Source organism: Ceratina calcarata, unplaced genomic scaffold (genome assembly GCF_001652005.2).
Source record: "Ceratina calcarata isolate Rehan_Ccalc_2016 unplaced genomic scaffold, ASM165200v1 scaffold59.2, whole genome shotgun sequence".
Lineage (NCBI taxonomy): Eukaryota > Metazoa > Arthropoda > Insecta > Hymenoptera > Apidae > Ceratina > Ceratina calcarata.
In genome coordinates, this window is record NW_017177131.1 from 104,645 (window position 1) to 123,306 (window position 18,662).

At 41.8% G+C, this 18,662-nt stretch overlaps 5 protein-coding genes across 11 annotated transcripts in view; 1 reads left to right on the top strand and 4 right to left on the bottom strand.

Annotated features, from left to right (window-relative positions):
* The window catches only part of LOC108629898 (ubiquitin carboxyl-terminal hydrolase Usp2), a 14,072-nt gene extending 10,573 nt beyond the window's left edge, over window positions 1-3,499 (bottom strand). For 3 of the 4 annotated variants that reach the window (XM_018032857.2, XM_018032858.2, XM_018032855.2), the window contains exon 1: window positions 3,310-3,499. The gene's annotated coding sequence lies outside the window, so the exon portion shown is untranslated. Of the gene's footprint in view, window positions 1-2,719; window positions 3,289-3,309 lie in introns of those variants that run through there. The other variant, XM_018032856.2, reaches the window with a different exon arrangement.
* A 230-nt stretch (window positions 3,500-3,729) lies between these two features.
* Window positions 3,730-8,231, bottom strand: Rrp5 (Ribosomal RNA Processing 5). The gene is made up of 4 exons (XM_018032865.2): window positions 8,123-8,231; window positions 4,248-8,022; window positions 4,001-4,166; window positions 3,730-3,930 (listed from the first exon to the last, which is right to left on the bottom strand). Exons 2-4 carry the CDS (start codon window positions 8,020-8,022, stop codon window positions 3,762-3,764), a joined length of 4,110 nt encoding a protein of 1,369 aa, XP_017888354.1. The 5' UTR covers window positions 8,123-8,231; the 3' UTR covers window positions 3,730-3,761.
* A 225-nt stretch (window positions 8,232-8,456) lies between these two features.
* LOC108629903 (NADH dehydrogenase [ubiquinone] 1 alpha subcomplex assembly factor 3) lies at window positions 8,457-9,350 on the bottom strand. The gene is made up of 3 exons (XM_018032864.2): window positions 9,267-9,350; window positions 9,007-9,133; window positions 8,457-8,945 (listed from the first exon to the last, which is right to left on the bottom strand). Exons 1-3 carry the CDS (start codon window positions 9,317-9,319, stop codon window positions 8,550-8,552), a joined length of 576 nt encoding a protein of 191 aa, XP_017888353.1. The 5' UTR covers window positions 9,320-9,350; the 3' UTR covers window positions 8,457-8,549.
* Window positions 9,351-9,443: 93 nt separating this feature from the next.
* LOC108629902 (uncharacterized) lies at window positions 9,444-11,123 on the top strand. The gene is made up of 4 exons (XM_018032863.2): window positions 9,444-9,533; window positions 9,638-10,298; window positions 10,359-10,489; window positions 10,558-11,123. The coding sequence occupies exons 1-4, from the start codon at window positions 9,499-9,501 to the stop codon at window positions 10,973-10,975; spliced, it is 1,245 nt and encodes a 414-aa protein (XP_017888352.1). The 5' UTR covers window positions 9,444-9,498; the 3' UTR covers window positions 10,976-11,123.
* Window positions 11,124-11,232: 109 nt separating this feature from the next.
* tho2 (THO complex subunit 2-like protein) lies at window positions 11,233-18,463 on the bottom strand. 4 transcript variants are annotated; one of them, XM_018032860.2, is made up of 26 exons: window positions 18,154-18,463; window positions 17,945-17,988; window positions 17,513-17,604; window positions 17,329-17,442; window positions 17,105-17,220; window positions 16,901-17,031; window positions 15,673-16,824; window positions 15,361-15,595; window positions 15,167-15,284; window positions 14,931-15,093; window positions 14,684-14,865; window positions 14,337-14,618; window positions 14,149-14,261; window positions 13,893-14,088; window positions 13,679-13,807; window positions 13,488-13,616; window positions 13,160-13,417; window positions 12,937-13,088; window positions 12,735-12,864; window positions 12,562-12,667; window positions 12,453-12,487; window positions 12,275-12,382; window positions 12,144-12,204; window positions 12,003-12,064; window positions 11,456-11,520; window positions 11,233-11,365 (listed from the first exon to the last, which is right to left on the bottom strand). In XM_018032860.2, the coding sequence occupies exons 1-26, from the start codon at window positions 18,366-18,368 to the stop codon at window positions 11,335-11,337; spliced, it is 4,419 nt and encodes a 1,472-aa protein (XP_017888349.1). In that variant the 5' UTR covers window positions 18,369-18,463; the 3' UTR covers window positions 11,233-11,334. The 4 variants fall into 4 exon arrangements, with proteins under 4 accessions (XP_017888349.1, XP_017888348.1, XP_017888350.1 ...); XM_018032859.2 differs by having other exon boundaries at window positions 12,275-12,385; XM_018032861.2 differs by lacking the exon at window positions 11,233-11,365 and adding an exon at window positions 11,599-11,671 and having other exon boundaries at window positions 11,450-11,520; window positions 12,275-12,385; window positions 18,154-18,462.
* Between the last annotated feature and the right edge of the window lie 199 nt (window positions 18,464-18,662).

Here is an 18,662-nt window from a genome sequence, read left to right on the forward strand (position 1 = left end):
TAGTTATTTATTATTAGCATTATTCTTCCGACGTCTGATTTCTTTTTAATTATAGGAAATGCGTTTTTCTAAGGCACATAAACTTTTGGAATTAACTGTATAGCCAATACATCCTTAAATTCATTACTCTCGCTATTATGATTTTCTAAATATACCAAACTGATAACAGCTGAGATATCAATTGGCATTTAGCATTTCGTCGCTGTGGAAATATTTTACAAAACTGAACAAGTGAAACTATATCTGACTGTTTATCTACGATAGACAGGAAGATAGTGTCGATCGTGCAACGTAATCAAGATATGGAACGGTTCTTTTCTAATCGTTAAGCAGAAAAGGAAATTACATAACAGGGCGTAGCTAAACCATAATTCCTCCATTTGGGAATTAAAGACAAGACCTCGGCAAGTTTAATCCTGATGCATCTCGAGATCTCTCGCGGTGGTGCGATTAACTGGACCGGTTGCGATTCTGTTTTTGGAATTAACGGCGGCGTAAAAATTGTTCGCGCAAGGGGGGAATCCGCGTCTCTGCCAAATAGCTGGCGTCAAGAAAGTCAGCCACGTTTTTCCGCTCGGACCTGGCAAGCATCCCAGTTTTCACCGGAATACATCGGACGCGCAAAACCAATACGAGAAACGTCTTGAATTTCCTCGAAGATCGTATAACGAGCCAGAGGACGGAATAAAGAAGAAAAATAAATAAAAAAAAAAAAATTATCATTACAGCTCTTGTGTACCGCGCGTGTGACTTGCGATTCTTCTTTCCTGACTTCAAAGCCGGCGAATGGCCACAAGGGAAGGAGGGACAAAAAAGATATCGCGTGCACGATATCTCGCGGAGCAATTACGACAAATATATTACGGGTCATCTCTCTTATCGCCGTTGCGCAGGCTGAGTCAATAACGTAGTTACGTAATCGCGTAAAGAGCACAATTGAAAATTATGTAACTAATCCTATGATGCGAATCCAGCGAACGTGCGCGTCGCTAATTAGGTTCCCCTGAGAAACAGGTACACGCGCCCAATTACTCGTTACCTACTTACTAACCAATCTCGATTTTCACTCGTTGAGACGGACGGACTCGAGGCCTAAAATGAATAACGTAAAATTTGTCAACGCGAGCACGAGAAGACAGAACGTTGGCGGATCAATGAGATCGCGACTATTACATCATGGGAATCAGTACCTACACGTGGATCCCTTGCCAGAGCAGATTACACGTTTACGCAACGAGAACGAGGCGAAACGTGTCTCCCAGGCGTCTTCAGCATTTTAAATTACCGTCTACGATGGTAATGCCTTGCATCGGTAAGCAGCGTGCAACAATAGCACTATGCTAATCCATCTTTTGTCTCTTTCCTTCCCCCTCGTTTCGCCACTCAAGGGGGGGAATCAAAGGCAACCATTTCTTTTTTTTCACTTTACCCCAGAGTGCTATTAACCCTCGCATTGGCGCTCCAAAAACAACAATCGCGACCGGCGGGATTCATTCACGTGGCCAGGGAAACAGTTTCGTTGTTCTCGTTATTAAACATCTCACCGAGAAATCGTTCCATTCTCTCTCAATGACGTTTTCCCGCCGGGGAAACACCGCGGAGCTACCTACGGAAAAATATCTCTATTCAATGCGGAAAAACAGTGAGTGTACGCACGCACGTGGTGCTTCAGGTTCGCGTAAGACTGCACTCGTAACGCGATTAATAACATCGATCGAATTCGCACACGGGTTCGCCCACCGGCACGGCCTAGTATGCGTGTTTATGCGTGTAACGTGTTGCGTTACATAAGACAAGGATACGCGAAGCTCCTCCAAAAAGAAGACTTGCATTCGATCGATGCCGACTCTCACGATTTATCAAAGGAAACGTTGAGATGATAAGAGGGAACAGGGAAACGTCGATTGTTTACTATTTATCGTGCAACGCAGAGATATCATACGAAATTCTTCGCTTCTAGTATCAATTAAAACGTTCATTGAATTAAAATGATGATAGCTCGAAACTGATTCATAACAAACCAGCGGAGAGCTTTTCCAACGTAAGAAAACACGCGTGGAATGCGGTCCGATCTCACGTTCGATTTCCAAACTTGGATCGAGCCGTGAATCATATCCCGATTACGGTTTCAAATAATGCATAAAATAGACTTTGAAATAATGGAGAACTTTTGTCAGAGACGATTTGATCCAAGTGATTCATCGATCCTTTCAGCTTCTCTACTATTTCTATCCCCGTTGGTTTCCGAGACGCGTGCACATAATTCACCGTGTCGCAGGATACACGATTTCCCGTCGACGATGGGCCGAGAATGACGCTGCGTAAGAGGGAACCGTTTCTCGATACTTCGAATATTTTTATCGAGTTGTTTCAATTCCTCGTAACCTAACCCCATGTTCACGAGGCCAGGAAAACGAGAAAGAGAGAGAGAGAGAGGAAGGGGACAAAAAAAAGGGAGAGAGAGAGAGAGATGTGGTAAAACCCGAGCACAGGAAGGAGCGAGGAGAGTGGAGCGACAGGGTGGAGGGAAAGAGAAAGACGTGGTGGAAAGAAGGAGAAAGGTATACGCGTTGATTTGGACACGGCCTTTGGCATTTCTCACGTTCCAAACTTAAAACATCGCACGACCCGTATAAACGTTCATATTCGCGTTCCATCCACGCGGCCGAGTCATTCATCGTGGAGGGGTGAACGGATAAAAGGGGGGAAAAATACTCACGGCCTGATGATTCTACTCGTGTGGAGCTCTCGCTCGATTAAATTCGTTCGGTCCCAAGGTGTAGGTAGGTAACAGAGATAGGTTGGCGCGTGCAACACGACTTCACTAAAAAGAGTACGTCAGTGTTTTACAGACACCTTCGCGTTTCCACGGCCATAGTAGTCGTCGTCGTCGTCGTCGTCTTCGTCGTCCGCGAGTTCGTGATTTCGGAACTTCGTTTCTCTCTCTTTCTCTCACACACACTCACTCGCGCTCGCTCTCTCTTTCTCGCTTTCTCTCTCTCTGTCTGTTGGTCGATTTTACGGGTTACGAAAAGGGGAGGAGAGGCGATGCGTCGCGGTGCTCGAGAGCACGGGCCATCCCTCGGAACTGTCGGTGACGTCACCAAAGGCGAAATACACGTCGATCCGGGTAGGTTTCGACGTGCCCACCAACGCGACACGACGGCCACTCGATCGATTTAAACGTCGGACGGTTTTGTCAACCTCTCGCGATCACGCGAACCACACGCCGACGTTATTGCAACGAAATCTCTGAACGCGGCTCCGCGCGACCGTAGTTTCGCCGCCAACGGGCCACCGCTATTTTACCTTTTTCTTCCCTCTATCTTCGCTTCGCACTTCCCTCTTGTGGCCCGGCGAAACACTTGTCGACGCCGCGAGATTAATTACACCACTGACTCGTTAACGCAACGTGCGTGCAAACAATATGGCGATTGCAAGGCTGCCGATTTCCGCGTTGACAGTCATCGCTTCGAGGACTACCGCATTCTGCGCTAGCGCAGAAGAAAATGCCGTACATGCTCAGGTTCGGCGGGCGCCTGTGCTGCCGCCCGCGGAACTATCACTCCTACTACGCCAGAACGTATTCGAGATTCAAACGTTTCTAAACGATCAATCGAACTGTGTGTATTTCTTATGCTAGGTATTTAAAATTACATGTATTCTTATGTACTCGGAAATTGTTCGCCATGATTCGGTTTGCACGGGATAAAAAAAGTAAGAACGTGGTGATTTTATGTAATATTAAATTAGCAAAGATATCAACAATCTCTGTTGCACTGTTTTTCTACATATTCTACAGCCATCTGTTGCACGCGGGAAACGTCTTCTTGCGTTCCGTACTGCTCCTCGAAAGCGATAAACTTTTTGAACAGCGTCTTCATTTTCCTAGGCGGGAGCGTCTGAACAACAGCTCGTTCCAACACTTTTCTGTAAATACAAAATTGAATAGAAAAATCCTGTATAAGAAAAGAATATCAAATACGTTGAAGAATTTTACCTAGCTAGATCGATATCGTTAGTTTTCACTAAACAATCAACGTAGCAACACCAGACATCGACCCGCTTCGGGTACGAGCTTAAAATTTGCTCGAACAAAGTCTGCGCTCTCTCTTTGTCCTGAAACCTGTTCTCCAGCAGCGCGAACCTCGCCATTAAATTTACATCTGCGGAAAAAATCAAACGATACATTATAAACCTGATCTCCTATTACAGAAGACTCTAATTCGCATTTAATGTACGCTTACGTTCAGATGGCGGCAAAGATTGCAACGCTCTTTGCATAATGTGCCTCGATTTATCCTTTAAGTTCACCTTTAACAAAGCCTCGCCGCAGTCTATCCATACCTGAGGATTCTGTTTGAATTTTCCTATCATAGTATTGACTGTTTTTGCTAATTCACTTAATCTACCAGCTTCTATATGTACAGTTAACATGTGGGTATATATTTTTAAAGAATCGTTGGTTCTAACGGCTTCTTGGAAAACGTCGTTCAACGATTCAGGGGTTCCGAACTTCGATTCCAAGTTCAACCATGCGTTCCATACATTCAGCCTCTCGTTTTCTTCTCTGAAATTAATTGTTTTTACAGCTCTCCTCGCGACTGCTCTCGCTTTTTCGATCTCTGTCGTTTGTAAATGGTACGCCATGTATTGTAGCCAAATTATAGAACTGTTTGGGCTGCCCAGAACCAATCTGTCGAATTGATCCACGGAGTTTGGTAATTGATTACTGGCTAGGGCTTCTTCTCTTTCACGAATCTCCCGTTCTTTTTGCCTCGCTTCCTCTCGACGTTCGGCGGCGTTCAATTTTTTCTTCTTCTGTTTTGGTTGTTGCTCCGTCTCGTCTTCACTCTCGCTCGAGGATTCCTTTTTACCGAGGAGATTTAAATCGGGTGTGTCGTCCCAGAAGAAACCGCATTCCGGTACCCTCGGCTTCTCTTCTTCTGATTTCCTTAACTCAGTTTCTGTGGGCTTCACGTCTTCTTCTTCAATTTGAAAATTATTGTTCTTAATACAAGTCGAATCGGCAGAGTCAGATTTTTTCTTGCTTCGTTTCTTCTTAACTCCCATTTTCTCTTTATCCTCGGTTTTTATCTTCTTAGTAGGTACCTCGGTCTCTTGGGTAGCATTCTTTCTCTTCTTTGAAGCGACCACATTATCGGCATCTTTATTCTTTTGATTTTTCTTCTCAAAAGCAGACTTCACCATACAGATTGGCATAACGTCTGATTCCTTAGAGTTTAACACGATGTAGCATTTGATCTTAGCATCCACATTGTAAGGTCTCAGATCTGGCTGTACGTCGTTCATGTGTCGCCTTACAGGCATCGCTACCAGAGTGCCTTTGCCGGCACCTTTTATCAAAATTAAGACGAACCAATTCGTCACCATCAAGATTCTACCTCGAAGCTCTTTTCCTTTGTCAAATTGTATCGGCTTATTTTGGTTTACGCTTATTTTGTTCATCAAAGCAGGCAGCGCAGTTATATCGACCAGCTCGTGGACATAATTCTTCCACATAATCGTGCCAGAAATATTATCACCAACTTTTTTTTGTCCACGGTAATGATCTTTAGATATTATGCCTAACAAATTGTTCGGCAGTTGTACTACCAAGCCGCTGTCTGTAACTTTTTCAATCTTTCCAGTGACTCTTTGTCCCAATTTAACAGACGAGATCGGTCTGTTCTCATAAAACGAATTCGAAGCCAGTTCTTTTAGTTTGCTCAAGTATAATTTCAAAGGGTCCACCGCAGCCATAAGCCTGCTCTTTGGATCGGGCAGCGCGTCGAATACTTTTTTTAACGACAATGTCAAGCCTAATTGCTTCTCCTTTTCATTGATCGACATAATCTTCGCGTACAGAATTTGGTTCGTATTCAAGAGATGAAAATTGCTGACGTTGCTGTAGTTGACGTATCCAAATGGCGCGCATCCTGCGACAGGAAGGATGACTCTCACGCCGTTAGGCTCGACGTCTCTTATCGAGCAAGGTATACAGTTCCCGACTTTTAGTTTTTCGAAGAATCTGTGTTTCCCTTGGGGGAATAAAGTTTTAGTGAATATTAAAGGCTCCGTGGTGAACACTACAGCAGTCAATGTTTCCCCGGGGATGCATTTTGATGCCAACAGAGCTGCAGTCTCCATGCAGGGCGACATATGACCAGCCGGCAGGAATCCTACGCTCACGTTCTGTCCATAATTCTTACTGATCTTCAGCTGTACGCCCAGAGTAGAGGATTCGACTATCGTTCCTTCCACCTCGTCACCGATTTCGAACTCTTTCTTCTCTTCTTTTTTGACTTCCTCCTCTTCCTCTTTCTTTCGTTTAGATCCAATGCTCAACAGCATTTTCCCGGATTCTTTGTCTATTGACTCGATCTTTACTAAGACAGTTTGCCCAATGGAATAATTCGAGCTGTCTTCTTCTCGCCGCGGAACCCAACCTTTTGCATTGCCGTAAAATTTTATCAACAATCCACTTTTGTGCGTCTGGATTACAGTTCCGTGATATCTCGATCCGATTTTCGCTTCTCTTACATCGGACAGAATAGGAAGGTTGCTGTTTATCATAGACTTCTTTAAAGTGAGGTAGACTTTCTTCCAGGCAGTGTTCACGAACAAGACTCGTGCTTGCACCTCGGCACCGACTTTCAGTTTCTTCAGAGCGGTCAAACCTTCGTCAGACACGTTCTCCGGTGAAACTTGACCACCGAATTTACCGATTTGCACATTGACTATACCATTCTCCTGATTTATACTCACTATCTTTGCTTTCACCGTGTCCCCCGGTTGAAAATCTGCAATTTTAAAATACTTCTCTTCCAACAACGAGTGCTGCATTGTACAGACGTAAGTTCTGTCCATCCAAACGTAAGCCAGTATTCTGCACTTGTGCGTAGAGCCAGGAATAAATTTCTCCATTATCTTCTCGTAGTCGACATTCGCTCTTTTTAAGGGAAGGAAACCTCGTGTTTTGTTTTTATTCAACTGCAACACCACGCCGCCGGATTCTTTGAACAATGTAACAGCTTCCTCGATCATGTCTCCGGGTTTAATCGAATCGTCTCGCGGTTTGTCTAACATGCAGCTGAAGTACGCGAATTTAATTGTGGGTAGAATATACAGTAACGTTCCTGTGATATTCATTCCTTTTCCATACGTATACAACGGCTCTTCTAAGTATAGTTGGTTTACGTAGCCTATTGAATCTTCTCCAAAGGAAACGTGTACACCGTTGGCTAGAACTTTCTTAATCCGAAGATCAAACCTCGTGCCTGGCATTAAACTGTCCAACGATTTAATATCTGTTTCGTGGACAGCTTTGACAAGGCCTTGTTTAGAAGACAATGTGATTATTGATGTGTTCTCGCTCGTTTTCATTTCTTTCACACAGCACAGAAGCTGTTTGCCAGGGAACAAATTCTTCTCATTTTCCTTGTTAGGAATAAATCCCCTCGCGTTCGTTAATCCTGTATCGATCACACAGCCGTGATCTTCTATGCTGCTGACGGTGCAGACCATCCTCGAGCCAACATCTAAATGACTGATATCTATACTTTGATTTATCAATTTTGGTTCTAGAGAAAGTACAATCTGAAACTTCTCCTCTGGCCGTATGGCTTTCACGTAACACACAACGTAGTCCCCGACGGAATACAATTCTGTTAAAGATTTGAACTCGCCTGTCTGCTGCTCTCCGGACTCGATCAGATTTTGTAACAAATTCGTGTAAGTCTCGCTGATATCTGTGACCTGAGCACGACCGATCGTGCCACCAGGCAAGGATATCATTAAATCGTACTCGGTAACATCGAACACGCATCCTAACACTGTCAGTCCTTCGGATATCGTTGCATACGTTAACCTCTCGGCGGTCGTAGAAATAAAATTCGCTTCCTCTTCCTCATTTCTTTTTTTCCCTCCAGCTTTCTCGCGCTGTCTTTTATCATGCTTCTCCGCATGGAATTTCTTCTCCGGGACTTTCTTCCCTCCTCGTGGAAAGCTTTTCAGTGTCATCTGCACCGAACAAAATCCAGAAACTCAGTCAGAAAACCCGGGATTATCGAAGATATTTATTAAGAATATTCAGACGAACGAAACTCAACGGTAGTCTTACCTTTTTAATGATCAGATGATTTTATATTCTTGTAAAACGTGTCACGCTTGCGGATGCTCTTACTACGCTTTCTACCGCCAGGCGCCAGAGAGAAAATGGAAGAAAATGAACGTGCTCGGTATTGCTCAGGCGCACTGTGCTTTTTTTGGTTATGTTACCACGTACAACCTAGGGATCCTTCAATCATAGTTGCCAGAAAAAGGCCCTACACTAAGGAAAACGAAATGAAAGGAATTATAACGTCACGTGCGGGAGAGTTTATGTTAATTAACACGTGCAATCTATATAGCCTCTGTCTATTTAGCCGGGAACAAGAATTGTAATAAAAGCGTTATTATATTGGTCAGGTTTTAATCTTTATTTGTACATATATACAAATTAAATAGAAAGCTAGTCTCTTAACATTATAAATGATTTCTATAATTTATTATTTTTCCTCTATCTGTTTTTTCTCTTCAACTGGTTTTTTATGTAATTTTAATAATAAAGAATCTTCGACTAGAGGAGGTATTAAACCTGCACCGATGTATCTCCCTTCGTTCGTTAAAAAGTTATAAACACCGCAGGCTTGATACACTGGGAGTATTTCAACTCTGATATTATGCTTCGTCAGGATCTTTCTCATCTCTGTAATTTTACTATGCTCGTACTTAGTTTCTAAACCTAAGATTAAGAGATCCAGTGTTGGATACAAGTTAATGAACAGAGATAAGGTCTCTTCGTTTATATCCTTAGCAGTGCAGACATTCCACGACAAGACACTTCTTGGGAAAATCGCCATGGGTCCCATTATTAATGATTTATCGCTCAACTTAAATCCTATCTGTAAAACCAAATTAGAGCATGTAATCTTATTTTCAGACTACTTTAAGATGTTCTCGTACCGGTAAACATTTGTTTATTAATAAACCTCCTTGTGACTGTTCGTCTTCATCTTTCTTGTTAATAATATCTATCGTCGTTTTACCCGTACCTTCGTATGATTTCTTAATCCTCGAACTGTGGAACTGCCTGAAAATGAGTTATAAATTATGCAGCAATTGTTCATTATCGGGACGCGTCACAGTCCCGACGGGCAGGTCGTTCTTTAATATAGGGAAAGATGAATTAACCTTCACATGATTTATCCCGATTTTTCACCTACCTGCTACTTTGTAACAGTCGTCTTAATACGGGCAATTTGCTATTTAACACCATCGTGATTTGATATAATTTATATTTAAATGAACGCGATCGGTCCTCCACCACTGTTGTATACAACAGGACAGCTGTTCATATGATAATCAACCCCACTCCCAATTCTAATACGAAAGTGCAACTTAAAACAGTGACGCTATTTTATAAAAGAAATTCTCTAATCAAATCATTTTTCTAACATGGACGAGGAATATTATTCTACTTTATTCAATTGGTACGTAGCTACGTTTAAAACCTTCTATTTTAGAAGAGAATGTATGGGTTAAGATCCAAATTATTTCCAGTTGCATTTTCATTTACATATTTAATAATTTCAAGGTTCGAAAAGTGTGGCGTGATTTCGAATATCAGAACGCATCTCCGTCAAAATTTGATAAACGCATTGAAGACCAGAGAGCTGGTTATAAAGAGCGACGGGCCAAGATGCGCCAAGCAGTATGTGTACGATTTGCTTATAGCCGAGTATTTGTTTAATCACAATTACGCGTATACCATGTCTGTGTTCGCCAGCGAGGCACCGTTGTTAGTTAATTTCTCTGATAAAACGTTCCAAAAACCCGAGGGTGGGAGCATTAACAAAGGGAAGTTGCAGACAGATTATATATTTCACGCTTTGGAAACGTTGGGCATCAACCCCCGAGACCCTAAGGGCCAATACGTTATTTCGCAATACGTCGAAAGCGATACGCCCCTGCTTCTATGTATATTAAAATGTATAACTATGTTCTCTTATAATCTGCGCGACGACGTGCCTGTAAAAGACAAGGTCTCCCTGTGCAACGAGTCCACGCAGACCGAATTCTCGTGGAAGTCGCACAGTTTGTATGTAGAAAAATTGTCCGCTTTAAAGAGGAAGATTGATACCCATAAGCGAACGATTGATGACAAGCTACGCGAAAGAGAAATGATGTTGAAAGAGCAGGCGGTCGTTATCGAGCAACAGCTCGAAACGTTAAACGAAAAATTGCATCTAGTCCAGGTAATATTAATTTTCAACCTTCGTCTGTGATACGTAATAACATTCGAATGTATCGTTTAGAATGCTATGCATAATATGAGTTTAAAGGAGAAACAGTTCAAGGAAGAGATGCAAGCTAGCAAGCAACAGATCTTGCAGAAAGAGATTGAATTGACGTTGAAAGAAAGATTACTGTCGCAGGAAGCGAATAGGTAAATACTTCGTAGTTCATTGAATCATAAAAAGTCTCCCTTTTTACTAATTAATAATCAATCTGTAGATTGAATAGGGAGCAAGACGATTGTAAAAAAGTGGCAAGATCGCGCGAACCGAAAGAGGTCCAAACTGGGGAAACGTTCGATCAGTTTTTAAGGAGCATCGATGTACAGACGGACGGGCAGGAAGATAAGATCGAGATACTTACTAGGGAAAAGGAGGAATTGAGTGCTCTCATTCGGGAACAACAGTTAAGGATAGAACAGATAACGCAACGTGCTCTTCAACTGTCTCGGCAAGTGGAGGACATACGTTCGTTGAGGCCTGCGACGGAGGTTCCGACGCAGACCACCGTAATCGTCAGTGAGAGTAGCTCGACTGAGGACATATTGCAAGACGCGAAGATGAGGCTTAAGCGATTAGAGGAGGAGAGCTTGAAAGCAGATCAGTATTATTACAATTTCATTAACAATTCTCCGTGATGTTAGTTTTGTTTACGACGATCATTTAAACTCGTCTTTTTGTAATTTAATCGAAGGGTAGGAATCGTGAATGAAGGCTACAGGTTTTGGCTTTTATTTTATTGCGATTACTGTACCTATATAGTACCTATTATAAATTATACATATAAAACTTGAATCGTATGTACAAATTTAAGACTGAATTGAACGTGTACCAAAGTGATTTTGTCACCTAGTTTATTTTATAAAACTGGACGTTAATATAATATACAAATTAATCGCTATTTTTTTTTCTTTATTATTCGAATTCTACCTTAATTACATGCAACACCAAACGTAGTATATAAAATGTTAAGTCAAATTTTTTCCATTGTTGTACATCATCTTCGTTTGGGATCCGAACTCCTCCTAGTGCTCGGTATTAAGGATCATATTTATTTCGGATTTTATATATCGATTCGATGATAAATATATTTTTAATCCAGTATTTAAAAAGGATATTGTTTATCTCGACTTTCACGACCCTCCCGTTCGTGAGTACGTTCCTTTGCGTAGGGTGACTTTTCCTGAAAATACATTCTCATATGAATCTTCTGAATGCCGCGGCACCCTGCAATTGTCGTTTGGGTACTTGATAGTATCACCTAGTTTTTCTGGTCTTTGCTATTGTCTCCCATTTCGTCTTTTCAATGTACTCGAAGCGGACGTCTTTATCAACTAAGGGGTATCAAGGAATAGTGTTAGAAAAATGATTAAAAAAGTTAATTTATAGGCTGAATGTGTGCGGGATATTAAATGTAAATTCGTGACATGTTGCGGGATTATAAAAAGAAAAGTGTAACGATTTTTATTCTTCCGTGATATATACCGAATACGTACGATAGGGGCAATTTTTTTCTATGGGAAAGACAAGTAATGACCTTCTGAGTTTGATTTAAATAGCGATCGTTTTGATGATAAGAGAATTAATGTATGAAACCAGTTTGTGTATCCTGAGAATCTCTTCGATACGATGAATAGCGAAAATGCGAAAATAGAAGTTACGAACCTTGTTGTAGTGATGTTTCTCCCTGTGCTCGGTGATATCGCCGTTCTGATGCGTTCCTTTCGCTGAAAGCAAATTTCCTCATTAGCATTGGAGAACTAAAATAAATATGAATTAAGAATTATGAGAAAGATTATCTCTTACCCTTCTCGTCGTCTTTTCTTCTTTTCTGTTCGGTAGCAACCGCTGACTCGTCTGTTCTGTCCTGTACGAAGAAATATCAAATTGATCGTCTTAAATCATAACGGATCCTTCATAGAAAATTTTAAACGTACTCTTTTCCTAGTGAACTTCTTCTCTTTCCGCTCTTTCTGCTCGTCCCTTATTTTCCCTTTACTCGAACGCTCTTTTTTGTCGAGACTCCCTTCCGTGCGTCTTCCGTCCTGCTTGGGTCAAAAGTTAAAATTATATACGAGCAAAAAGACGCACCATCGAAGCAATGTAATAACTTACCTTTTGTATATTCTCAACTTTTCTTCGTTTGGCGTCTGGAATCAAAATGTTTTTCTTTTGTCAATATCAATCATTTAGTAGTGCAGTTTGTAATTTTATTAATTCGAACCTCTGTCAGAGCCATCCTGCGTCGGACCAGAACTGGCACTACTATTTGAGACACTAGATAGATCACGGTCTAAATTATCTACACCACCGCCGTAATAATGTTCTTCCTACAATGAAACGAAATAATGTAACAGAAATTCCAAGATAGACGAATTCAGAAATATTTATAATTACTTTATAATATTTTCGGTCTTTCTTTTCTATCGAATCCTCTTCTTTAATTTCCTCCTTTTTTATATGCTTCTCCTTCACCTCCGAACTCTCTTTATTCTCTTCCTTTTTTCTGACTTTCTCCGTACTGTCGCTGCGTTTAAATAAGTGCCGATAAAAAATCATGTTCTCGGTTTTAAATAGAATTCTAGATAACGTAACTTACTGATGTAATTGATTAGACGCGCTTCGTTTCTCCCGCTGATCCTTGTTCTCTTTGTCTATCCTACTGTCGCCGTTCGTAATCTCCTTGCTAGATATCCCATCGCCAACCTTTTCCGTCGACTCGCTGTTCGAAGCTTCTTGCATTTTCCCAGCCTAGATAGAAAACTTCATATTGTCTCCTCTCGTAAGAACAAACGACTGTTACACTAAGGGTTCGCACGAACCTTGTCGCCGACGTGATGGAAATCTGCCTCGCGAATCATATTCGGAGTTTTCGCTTTTAATTGACCACTGTACGACGTAGCCAACACGTGCAAGTCCTGACGATGCCCGCGTTCGTCCTCCCGAACCTTTTCCACTTTACGTTCGAGGATTTGCGATAATTTCGCCAAGACAGGGAAATGCGGCAATATTTTTATTAATATTATCAACGAATTTCTTATTTGTACATAATCCTTGGAATCCAAACAAACTACGATCGCCTATGAAATTTATGCAGTTATGTAATAATCCTTTTAACGCGTCGCTTCGAAAAGTTAAGTTAATTATTACCTTCGTGATTTTGTAATGCCATTTGTGACACACGTGCCTGTAATTCTCGAACCCGACCATGTCGTTCGCTTCGGAAAATTGATTGCTGACGCGAAACTTCGTTACGAATCCCGGATAATTGCTACATTCCTAAAAATGTTAGGTGTAAGCGTTTTAATTCTCTCTCGCGTGCGCATTATTGTAATACATACCTTGTCGAATATGGCTTTCTCGGAGTGCCACCTCATCACCGTCTCTAACATCGCGCATAAAAATCTCCCGTAACGATTAGCTTCGTTCTCGGTGCACGAGGTAACTGAATATGTTATATCACAGAAAAGCTGCGAAACGAAACGACGGATTATTGGATTGATATTCTTCATTGAAATAACAGTTCTCTCTTAAACGAAATATTTTCATGCTTACTCTGTCGTAGCAAAGAAGGGTTGAAAAATTCGCAGTCTTCAATGAATGGATAGTGTGAACGAACTTCGCGCAGTACATAGCATCGACGGTAGTAAATGTACAACGAGGAAACAGACACAATTGTAGAAATTGTGTGATAGTTTCGTTTTTCGCTGACTTAGCGCTACGCGATAAGAACCACGTGTCCTTCTCTTGCCTGAATAAATCGTTACAATCGAATGAAAATTATCTAGAAACATTGAATTGTTAAACTTACCTTAGATATGCAAACACTTTTTCAACGTGCTCCTCCTGTTTCCTCTTCTCGTCTTGTAACTTGTCTATCAAAGTGTTATACCTCTCCTGCTCTTTCTTCCCTTTGCTAACGTTCTATAAGAGAACATATACATTAATAATAACGTAAGAGGAAAATCATTTCGCAAGGGGAGGAATATTAACACGTACATCTTTGGAATCGGCACTTTGAACAGCGAGCTGCTTCAACTTGTTGACCTCCCTCTGATAACTTTCGACAGGAACATACAAATCGTACATAGACAGAGACCAGAAGGTGACTAAAAATTGCGGCGAGATATCCTCCCAGACTTTCGCCGGATGCAAAGGTCTGACCGACAGAGCGACAGGAGCCATGACCGCCTGTGCGGCTTCCGCGTACTTCGCTTGTTTCATAGTAGTCGACATTTTCTTGTAGTTCGGATCAGCCTTACGCAGAGCGTCGTACTTAATCTAAAGACGATCATACTTATTCTATCACGAATCAGAATCGATTGAAACAGATCGGAGATGCTTACGTTAATGGCATGTGCAAACATTGGTCTTGCGAGGAAAAATGCTACGTCAGAATGTATGTGATTGTCTTGGAGCATCGAGTGAATGGAAGGGAGCCGGTCCACGTACTCGTCCACCGTCATAGTAGATCCCAAAAACGTACCGAATTGTACCAACGTGTCCTGACACTGGTCGTACAATTTTCCTGCGATCAAAAATCGAATTAAACATTCCATTCGTGATAAGGAGAATCGCTTTCTTGACACTCACCGACGAGTTTGAGATGAGATTTATCTGTCTCTCTGTACACAACACAGTGCTTTTGCTGGGCCATCAGAAGGCACAGAGCTACAGCGAGATCATGCTCTGCAAGAGCCTCTTTCAATCGTTGTGAAGATTTCTTAGTATTGCGTACTTGGCTGAAGTAACCAGCCTGGAATATTGGATTTAAATGATTAAATGACGCTCAGGTGATGTTGATTCATTTTAATATCGAGGATAATTACTTCGTTCTTTAGTAAATCTCCGCCTGCCATGGCGTCTAGTTGCTCGGAGGTCATTTCTTCGGCAGCCTCGATGCCTGCCATCTTTTGTACTATTTCTTTTAATATTAATAAATCTAAGCTGGAGAGGAAATTAAACGACAGGGTGATCAAATGGTCGTACACAGGCTCAATAGGCATGCGAAGATTCGTCGTACCTTTTTTGTGCTTTAAGTTGGTTAGCTACGTACTGCAACAAGCCAGTAAGTTCGATATTATACTTTTTAAATATCGCCCCGCAAAACGAAGCGAGGGACTGCAGCCAGAGAGATATACTGGTGCCGTCGTGCTTAAACCTATCTCTGTCGGCGCCAGCCAAAGCTTCCACCAGACAGTAGCCAAGTACATCGTAGGAAATGTTAGTCAGATATTTCAGTGAATCTACAACAGGACCTACGACACGCACGTACATCGATTAACAAATGAACCGTACCACGCCAATTTCGAGGAGCTACTTTCAACCGCCTTACCTATAAGATTATCGTACAACTGAATTTGTACAAGAACGTAATCGAACAATACGCCGGGCGAGGAATGCGTGAGTTTGCCTATGGATCTCCCAACCGGCTTTATGGTCTCCTTGCTGACCCTCTTCATAATCGATTTAATCTTCTTCTGCGCGTCCGCTCTTTTTCGCAAGAGCGCGGCGTGCTGCAACGGCGTATCGTTCTTCCACCGAGCGTACAGACAGTATCGGTTCTGATATGGATAGTACTTCAATATGTTCCACAGTTCCTCCGCGACGCAGCAGTTACAGTCCATGAAGGACAGCGACGGCAGCAATGCGACATCGAGAATCGTCAATACGTCGTAGTACAAGTTACTATTTTTATCAATCGGCTGCTTGTTAGAATCCAGCGAGCATTGCTTTATGACTGTGTGACACAGTCGCATGACTTTGTACATCAGAACGGGATCGTGATGTAAATTCGGTCCGAGGACTATTAGCATCGGTAATAATTGATCGTGGATCTCTTCGAGATTCTCCATCGGTTTCGGAGCGAGAGAACTTTTTAACGGTGGGATTCTTCTGCCCTGCAACTTCGGAGATATTATACAGTATTTCCGGTAAACAGGCTCGATGAGAGACTGAATCATTCTACAGAGCGACAACGCGATCGGGCGCTGGTCGGTGAGACTGTGCTCCGGTAACCGGTTGAACAGGTTCTGCGCGACTTCCCAAGCGCCGACCTCCAAAAGTGCTTCGCACAATCCGAACTTTTGATTACTCGCGTATTTATCCTGAAGATTCTCCTTCTCCTCGGGTACCTCTTCTTTGTCTTTCGTGGAGATCACGCTCAATTTCCGAACGTACTCTTTAGCTTGTTTCATCGCCTGTTCGTGCTCCTTGACGATCGTTCTGTCGTCGGGCACTAACCACGGCAATATATCGTCCAGTTTGATCACGCCATGTTGCAACATGAGCGCAGTGACTTTTTGCAACGAGAACGGTGTCGCATTCATGGTAGAACAGTATTTAAAACCTAAAACTTCGCAGAGGACCTGCTGGTCGCTCATGTACGAACGAATTAATGGGATAAAAAGCGCATCGTCTTGCGGCCGATTCTCAAACGTTTCTAATAAAATGTCGAGGACTCGATTTGGGTCAAGATTGAAATATCCTAGAAAAATGAATCTCGCGTTATTAAGTCTGTTGGTAAATTTCCAATCGCAGCGATCGATCACAAGACGTTTTACCGATTAGGGATTTAACGATTTCCAGTATAGACGCTACTTCGCTCTCAGGACGTTCCTGATTCAATTCCACTATCAGTTTCGAATATCCTTCGCTCTCCTCGCGAAATAAATTGAATTTTCGTTGTTTGTAACTGTGGATAAACGATTGACATGAACTTTCGTCTGATTTCGATCAGAATTCACGCAGAAGGAGAGGATACGTACTACAACTTTGTCTTTACTTTGATGAACTTCGTCTGAAAATTTTTGTTCTTTAACGTTCCGACATCTTGGAGAGTGTCGATTTCTAAACGCTCCTTCAATATCCTGTCTGTGAGAAACTAAACGAAAAGCAAACGACATAAATTAATTATGCCATTGGAAATCGGTTTTAATACAGTCGAACAATCAATATCGTTTAGTTTGTTACTTGTCCTATCGAATGATACCTTCTCTGATTCTTTTACAATGTAATAAAAGTTATTCCTCTCTTCGTTATGCGCTTCTACGTCTATCAATGTAAATATATCCACGATTGCAGATGGTATTGCCCCATCAATATTCTGCAATTAATATCATTTTACAGAACACGAACATCGGCAATAGTTTCTCATCTTGTCTGTTCATTCTTACCGTCAGTTCACCTAATGTCTGAACAACATTGTCCCTTTTTATGTTCCCACGGATTCCATTCGATATTAATTCGTACAATCCCCTTCTCCATTCTATAAGACAATATTAACGGAGAAATGTAAAAAAAAACTGCTACCCGTATTTCATAGATATTGATAAATCGTTCGTATGGGAGGAACAAAATTCACCTAATTATTTGATTTATAATAATAAAAACGATCCGGTGAAGTCCCGACGCTTAAAGATAAAGTAGTGATCGCGAAGATGCGCGCGATTGAGAAATAATGTTTCACGAACAAATTTTTACCTCACGATGGGAAAATAAAATGAGAAGTGAAAGGGATTTGAACGCGCGTAAAGTAGAAACACAGCCGGAGAAATGAAACGGGAAGCTAGCAACGCGAAGCGGTAATAAAGGGTACGGTCGCTCACCTGCAGTGTTGCCTTCCTTAAATTTGTGCTTGATTAACTTGAGGCTGCAAACAGTCGTTAATTGACAATTAACTCTTCAGAAGAGCGAGAAACGAGGAGAGATAAGTTGCAACCATCAATTGCACCGAGTACAATGCACAGAGGTATCAATTCAATACATAATCGAACGCACTCTCGCGAACAACGCGTTAACGCGTTTGACCACTTACAAATCGTTTTTTCCATGTTTATCCCAAGCTTTCCATATTTCTGTATTCCACACTTTACCAGCCATTTTAATTCCATCAATACGCTTTTTGCGATTAAAAATAATCGTATCAACATCACAGGTTAATAGACTCCATATTCTGCCATCGCAAGCATCGCAAGCGTCCCCGAAGCTATCGTGGCGCGATCTTTCCTTAAGCAGAGATCTACGGATCATTAGCAGTAGAGGATCTCTAACCCTAGCGGCTTGCAGCCTTCTAATTTTAAGTCACGTCTTCAAACGAACATAAGAATCAAATAATTCAATTAAATATTTCTTCCGAATTAAATATATAATATAGGAACCAAAGTTGTACAGCTAGTAACAACGAAATTGAGCCAGCTATGTGCATGTGTTAGTTTCCCCTAGGGGACAAAATTCAAGTTGAGTGTTAATAAGTGTACGTCTAATCAGAGAGAAACTGAGAGTGCTCATGGAGCCGTTTTGGCGTGCCCCATACTAGTGCTGCAC